This window comes from Penaeus vannamei, chromosome 7 (genome assembly GCF_042767895.1).
Source record: "Penaeus vannamei isolate JL-2024 chromosome 7, ASM4276789v1, whole genome shotgun sequence".
NCBI lineage: Eukaryota > Metazoa > Arthropoda > Malacostraca > Decapoda > Penaeidae > Penaeus > Penaeus vannamei.
Window position 1 is genome coordinate 11226011 of NC_091555.1, and position 7500 is coordinate 11233510.

Genomic DNA, 7500 nt, shown 5'->3' on the forward strand with positions numbered 1-7500 from the left:
GCCGATGGCGAGTCCTTTGACCCAGACGACTGCACCCGCTGCACATGCGTGGCGGGTGAAGTCAGTTGCGAACAGACCCCCTGCGACGACAACTGCGCTGGCGTCCTGTGCCCCGAGATTGAGTGCGAGAACCAATATATCCCCCTGGGCCAGTGCTGCCCGGTGTGCCCAGGTAGGTTCCGCCGCACCCCCTCTCCCCCTCGCTCCCCTTCCCTTACTCACTGTCGTCCGTTCACCCCTTGTTCTTGCAGATTACGATTATTATAATTACGACGATTATGATGAATATGGACCCGATGAATCATATGACCCTTATGAGGCGGAGGCGTCACCCGACCCCTATGCCACGCCGGCCCCGTATGACCCCTACCCTGACCCTGAGGAGGAGGAGGAACCTTACGATCCTTACGCCACGCCGGCGCCTTATGACCCCTACGACCCCTATGCCACGCCGGCGCCCTATGACCCCTACGACCCCTATGCCACGCAGCCGCCGCCGTATGACCCATACGGGCGCGATCCCTATGAACAAACTGAACCCCCAACCACTACCACTACCACGACCACTACCACCACAACCACCACAACTACACCTCCGCCTCCGCCACCGCCAACGCCGAGACGGGAACTGGATTACGAAAGAAGAGCGTCCAGGCCGCGACGGCCAAAGGGCCAGCGCCCAGATCGCCGGCCGACGGAAGGTATGGCCGGGGCTTGGCGCCGAGGAGCCGACGGCGCAGGGCTCCTGAGGGAAGGCTTTTCTCTTCACAAACCGCCCGGGGCTCACTTCCATCACGTCTCTCATCGAGATTTTCACTTCCTTCATGAAGCGTTAGACTCCTTCCGTTAGGACACGCCACCTTCCTTCCAATCTTGTCTATGCTCTTCGTCTACTCATTTGGTTTTCAGATTCCTTGGTCATCCTTTAGCACGTCGCTACTTCTGTAATCTTTCTTACTCTGAATAATCATTTAAATTATTTCCTACACATTTCCATTGTTATCTAGATAATGTAGGATTCTCATTATGTCCAGGTTCACACCAGCCTCCTTGCTGGTCTTGGATTAACTTTCTCAGTTGTAACTGTAGATAGACTCCTGCATCACATACTGATCTACCGGGGAATGAAAAGTAGACTTGATTCGGTGTGATAGCTTTATTTCTAGTCAGGAATATTATCAAGTGTACGTGCCGTATCTATAGATAAGTATTTTACGTATATTTACTTGTTTTTACTTCTTGAATACACTGTCCATTCCAAACCCAGACTATTATTCAAGGCTTTATTGCTATTGTAATACCATAAGGTGAAATAACAAATTATTGATCTCTACAAAGAGCATTTCTCTGTATGGCGTCAAATCCTTCATAAGGCTTGAGGCAAAGCTTTTGCCATGTTTTTAACAAGTGCAAAGATCAAGATATAATATATATCAACTACTCAACCACTTATAACATTGTAACTCTATGATGACAAGTGGCATTGATATCAAACATTGTCTTTCAAGTTTCATCCATTGATAGTTTTGTTTGTTTTTTCTCATTTTCAGAAGAACCAACGGAAATCGTGGGCCCAGTAAGTATCACCTAGCCCTAATTCAGTTTGCTGACGAATACTTTCTTTGGAATAATGTCCACATTAGCTCCCCCTTGAAATCTTTTTCCCTCCTCGAAACACCGAAACAACCCTTGCTCTCTACTCACAGACCCAGCCAGACACTGACAGAGGCGCGGTAGGAGCTGCAGGATCACCAGGCGAACGAGGTCCTACGGGAATGCCAGGCACCCCTGGCATCCCCGGTGACCCTGGCCCTCCTGGACCCATGCCCGACGTGAGTGGGACATTTTTCTCTTTATTTACTTGATGAATTTCTTTGTGTTTTGTATATTGTTGGACATGAAATGGAGACTTGTAGACCCCATTTTTCGTTGTGGCGTCCCTAACTTTGCGCACGTTATTTGCAGATCACACCATGGATATCCCAGCTGTCGCAGTCACAAGGAGGCGAGAAAGGGCCAGCCCTGAGCTACGAACTGCAGGCTCAAGTCGGTCCCATCGGCCCGAGAGGTCCCGCAGGTACGTTGCCCTTATCGTTTATTGCAGGAGTGACGAACGCGATGAATGTGCTTCCTTCTGTTGAAGCTGTTGATTAAGAAAAGTGTGTCCTATATGAGACTCAAAGTAAACTATCCAGAAAGAGGAAACAATCATTGGGTCTTTGCTTCCAGGTAACCCCGGTCCCGCCGGTCCTCAGGGTTTCCAGGGTATGCGAGGCGAACCAGGTGATCCCGGACCTTCCGGGTCAACCGGTCCACCTGGTCCACGCGGTCTCCCTGGTATTCCTGGAAAAGATGTAAGTCGTTTCTCCAGACTAGAAAATGTCCTGATTGCCTCTATTTCCCTTGCCTCACTTCTAAGAACCACTAATGGTGTAATTATGTTTTTTAGGGAGAGAACGGTGAGGATGGAGCTGCAGGTCCCCCAGGCGCTGTTGGCCCCCCTGGGCCTCGTGGCCTCCCCGGAATGCCAGGCCTCCCTGGTGTGAAGGGACACCGTGGCTTCCCTGGTCTCGACGGCGCCAAGGGTGAACAGGGATCGTCTGGAGACAAGGGAGCCTCCGGTCCTCCTGGACAGCCTGGTCCTATCGGCCCCATGGTAAGGCATCATGCATGTTTGTCGCTGGACGCGTCCGCGCCTTTCGTTCATGGCTTTATTCTCAGCAAGTGATCGCCGAGGTGGCAGAGCAAAGTGACAAGGCATTTTTCTTCCCAGGGTGCTGCAGGTCCTCGCGGTGAGCGCGGTCGAGAAGGTCCCCCAGGGCCTCCTGGTCTGCGTGGCATTGACGGCATTGCAGGTCCCCCAGGTCCCCCCGGTGGCCCCGGAAAGCCCGGCCCCCCCGGATTCCCTGGCAGCGCTGGCGCCAAGGGTGACCAGGGTGTGCAAGGCCCCAAGGGTTCCCAGGGTCTTCAAGGTCCACGAGGTAAGAAACTGCTGTCTTCACTCTGGCAATACTCTCTTGGCACACGGCAGGGAAACGGTTCCCTTTCTCTGGACGAGTCTTTCCAACAACCGCAATCTTCTTTCAGGCGAGGCTGGCAAACCCGGCATCCCCGGCGAGGCAGGCCCCCAGGGACCCTCGGGCAAAGACGGACTTGCCGGAGAAAAGGGAGCTCCTGGTACCCAGGGAGATGCTGGTCCTCCCGGTTTCCCCGGAGCTCGAGGTCCCCCTGGCCTTCCTGGCAGCCCCGGTGTTCCTGGCGCCAAGGGCGAGAGGGTGAGTGTCGCCGTGCTGGTCTGTCTGGAATTACTTGAAGGGAGCTGAACGCCCCTTTGCTGCCGACGGAGGACTAATTAATATCCTTATTCAGGGTCTGACCGGCGAGCGAGGCTTCAAGGGAGAGTTCGGTATGAAGGGCGAGGGAGGAACCCCAGGCCCCCGAGGCCTTCCCGGGCCCCCCGGATCCCCTGGCAAGAGAGGCAAGAGAGGCATGGTCGGTCCTTCTGGAGGATTGGGCCCTCAGGGAGAACGAGGACCCCCTGGAGGCCGAGGTCTCCCAGGAGCTGACGGACCCCCTGGACCCAAGGGTGAGAACGTCTATTTTCATTTCGTTTTGTACATCTATGTTAATGTAAATAGACTCCCAAAGTTATCATCATGTTTATTATTATCATTATTGCTATCATTACCATTATTCTTATAGCTATCATTATTATTATTATTGTTATTACTATTATTATTATTGTTATTACTATTATCATTAGTATTATTGTTGTCATTATCATTATTGTCATTATCATCGCTGTTATTATCATTATTATCATTGTTATTATCATTATTAATGTTATTATTACCATCATTACCATCCTCATTATAATCATCATAATCATAATCATTATTATCATTATCATGTTTATGATTATGATTAGGTTCTACTTTCATTATCATCGTTATTATTATCATTATTATGAATGTCAGTATCATCATTCTCATTATTATCGTATTTATATTAGTTGCTAATGTTGTTGCTATTAATGTCATTATGGTTTTGCAAATACTACTGTGATTAGTTTTGTCATCGTGATTTATTTACACTGCAACGCCCCTGGCGCATGAGCAGCCACTGCGCCTGGCAAGACGCCTCCCGCGTGGGGGCGAGAGAAGCTTCAGTGACGAAGGAAGCCCTTTTGCATTGCAGGCCAAAGCGGCGACCCTGGACCCCCCGGAAACGTCGGACAGAAGGGTCGCGAAGGAAACCCTGGTCCTTCTGGCATGCCCGGCCTACGCGGTCTGCGAGGCCCTGGAGGGCTTTCAGGTCCCCCTGGCAAGACAGGTCGCCCCGGCGAGCGAGGTGCCCCCGGCGCTGACGGCAAACCAGGCGACCAAGGACCCCAGGGCATTCAGGGTCTCCCAGGCCCTATGGGAATGCCAGGGGCACAAGGACAGATTGTAAGTCATTACATGTCCCTGCATTATATCTATATATTTGGAAACAAGACTAATGCAATGCACAGTTGATTTCCACAGGGGAACTTCAGTAACATAAAGTGACGGAAACCTCTCTGAATTCTAGGGCGAACCAGGCAAGGAAGGCTCCCCTGGAGAAACCGGTCCCACCGGCCCTCGAGGTGACCCTGGTAAGGACGGATCCGCTGGTCCCATCGGCCAGCCTGGCCCCACCGGTCCTTCTGGCGAGCGCGGTCCCCCTGGTCCTCCCGGCGCACGTGGATTCCAAGGCCTCCCTGGCGCCCCCGGAAGAGACGGTACGGCTGGCAAGGACGGAGAGGCGGGTCTGCAAGGTCCTCGTGGTCTTCCTGGCGGCCCTGGCCTGCGCGGTACTCGAGGCTTCCCCGGAGAGCGAGGAGCTCAAGGTCCACCCGGAGAGACTGGAGCCCGAGGAGAGTCTGGCCTTCCTGGCCCCGACGGACCAGCAGGTCCTCCAGGTCCCTCTGGCCAAAAGGGTCACGCCGGTCCATCTGGTCTTGTTGTGAGTATCAGAGAAGATTTCGGCACAAATGTAGCAAAAAATAAATTCAGTCCGCCACGTCGAGACAGAAGCCTGCATAACTAACAGCACCTTCTCGTTCTTAGGGTCTTCCTGGCGGTCGCGGTCCCGTTGGTCTGCCCGGAGAGAAGGGAGAGAGAGGAGGCATCGGAAGAGCCGGTCCTGAAGGTCCCCCAGGTCGTCAAGGTGACCAAGGTCCTCAGGGTGTCATGGGTCCCCCGGGTCCACCTGGAGAGCCAGCAGAAAAGGGAGACCCTGGTCCACCAGGTCCTCCTGGCGAGGCCGGTGCAAACGGCATGATGGGCGAGAGAGGTCCTCAGGGCCAGCAGGGTATCCAGGGCTTCCCAGGTCCTCTTGGGCCTCCTGGCGTTGGAGGACCGAAGGGCCAGCGTGGTCTTCCCGGACAGAAGGGATCGCAAGGAAATCCTGGACCAGTGGGCCAGCCTGGCCCCACCGGTTCCCAGGGACTGCCCGGCCTCAACGGTGCCAAGGGACAACGCGGAGAGAGCGGTCAGCGAGGTGAACCTGGTCTCATGGGTCCACCTGGGCGACCTGGCACCGCCGGTACTCCTGTGAGTGTCGTTTATTTCACTTGGAATGACGTCCTGTGTGCAACACTTCGAACCCAAACCAGCGCTACATAAGGATTTTTTTTACTGTTAACTGTTCCTTCTTCACAGGGATCTGCAGGAGAACCGGGTCCAACTGGTCTGGCTGGCAACCCTGGCATCAAGGGCTCCCCTGGAGACACAGGACGCCCTGGCCTTCCAGGGCCATCAGGTCAGCCTGGTGCCCCTGGACCCGAAGGTCCCAAGGGTGAGGCCGGTCCCCAGGGCCGAATCGGTCAAGTTGGAAAGCCTGGTCCTCCTGGACCTTCAGGAGAACGTGGCCTTCCTGGTCTGCCTGGCCCGCCTGGCCCACCTGGTCTCCGTGGACAAACCGGTGCTCGGGTAATTAACAATGCATTTCAAACTCCCAATACATGGTTGTGTGTCAGATATGTACAGCTAGATAGTATATGATAAAAACTAGGTACATTAATTTTTTTTTTAATCTGTTAACAGGGAGAGCCTGGCACAGAAGGAAAGCGCGGCGCTGAAGGTCCCGTCGGCCCACCTGGTCTTACTGGTCCCCCCGGCGCCATTGGCCCATCTGGAGACACTGGCGCTCCTGGTGCAGATGGCAAGCCCGGACCCCCCGGTATTTCTGGACGCACAGGAGACAAAGGACCCCCCGGATCCCCTGGACAAACTGGCAGCCCTGGACCCACTGGTCTGCCCGTGAGTGCTATCCTCAACTATTTGCACTTGCATTTATATGCACGCGATTGCAAGAACTTTAGTAATAGATTGGTGTAGGCTGCGCTATTATACGATCACTAATTCTACCCTTTTTGTCTATGATAGGGACCTCCGGGCCCGGCCGGACCTATTGGCCCAACAGGAGAACGAGGAGACCGCGGAGAAACTGGACCTCAGGGCGTGGAGGGACCTTCTGGTCCTCGAGGCAAGCCTGGCGCACCTGGCGTTCAAGGCGAGAAGGGAGACACTGGTGCAGCAGGACCGAAGGGAGCCAAGGGTCACCGCGGTCTTATTGGTCTCCAGGGTCTGCCCGGTCCCTCTGGTCCTTCTGGTGACAAGGGTGTTCCTGGCGTTGCTGGTCCCCCTGGTCCATCCGGCGAGCCTGGCCCCAAGGGTCCGCCTGGACGCGACGGAGGTATTGGTATCCAAGGTATCATGGGTCCCCCCGGTCCCCGCGGTCCTTCTGGCGAAGACGGCTCCTCAGGTCCCCCAGGTCCTCCTGGTCCTGCTGGTCCGCCTGGTCCTCCTGGTGAGTCCATGGGCTACGACGCAATGACCTTGGCCGCCCTCCTCAACCGGGACCAGACCAAGGGACCCGACCCACTGCAGGGAGACGACTCCGACGTCCCGGCCCGCCTCTTCGGCAAGGAGATCACGGACGACGAGCGCCGCGACCTCATCACCAAGGCCTACGAACAGCTCAAGACCTCCTTCAAGAAGTTCCTCAAGCCGGAAGGCACCAAGGAATCTCCTGCAAAGACCTGCCGCGATCTCGCATATGCTCATCCAGAACTCCCAAGTGGTAAGCGATAGTGATACACGATACGCATAAAGATTGTGGTATCAGGGGGCGACAAGATGTCTTATGTTACTAACATAAACAATTTCCTATTGGGATTGCAATAATAGTAGAGCGTTATTCCGACAATGATATCAGTTACATGAACTATAGTTACAAATGCTGTGACATTTATATATACATATTCATCAGCCACATTTATCTTTTTCAGGCGAATACTTCGTCGATCCCAATGAGGGTGACGTCAAGGACGCCATCGTCGTGCACTGCGACATGGAGGAGAAGGCAACGTGCGTGCTGCCCAAGCCCGGCATGACGGAAGAGTTCAACTGGCGCGGCAGAAGTCGAGGCCTCACCTGGCTCGGAGAAGAAATCAGCCCAGGCTTCGAGGTAACG

At 54.3% G+C, this 7500-nt stretch overlaps 1 protein-coding gene across 1 annotated transcript in view; it reads left to right on the forward strand.

Annotated features, from left to right (window-relative positions):
• LOC113807987 (collagen alpha-1(II) chain) overlaps positions 1-7500 on the forward strand; it is a 20666-nt gene that overhangs the window by 11980 nt on the left and 1186 nt on the right. Inside the window, exons 2-17 of the mRNA XM_027359304.2 lie at positions 252-701; positions 1551-1576; positions 1707-1832; positions 1966-2077; positions 2230-2354; positions 2450-2656; positions 2774-2981; positions 3088-3275; positions 3370-3586; positions 4198-4448; positions 4573-4986; positions 5091-5576; positions 5685-5954; positions 6069-6284; positions 6411-7107; positions 7316-7494. Of these exons, the coding sequence (XP_027215105.2) occupies positions 252-701; positions 1551-1576; positions 1707-1832; positions 1966-2077; positions 2230-2354; positions 2450-2656; positions 2774-2981; positions 3088-3275; positions 3370-3586; positions 4198-4448; positions 4573-4986; positions 5091-5576; positions 5685-5954; positions 6069-6284; positions 6411-7107; positions 7316-7494 (4172 nt within the window). The remainder of the gene's footprint in view (positions 1-251; positions 702-1550; positions 1577-1706; positions 1833-1965; positions 2078-2229; positions 2355-2449; positions 2657-2773; positions 2982-3087; positions 3276-3369; positions 3587-4197; positions 4449-4572; positions 4987-5090; positions 5577-5684; positions 5955-6068; positions 6285-6410; positions 7108-7315; positions 7495-7500) is intronic.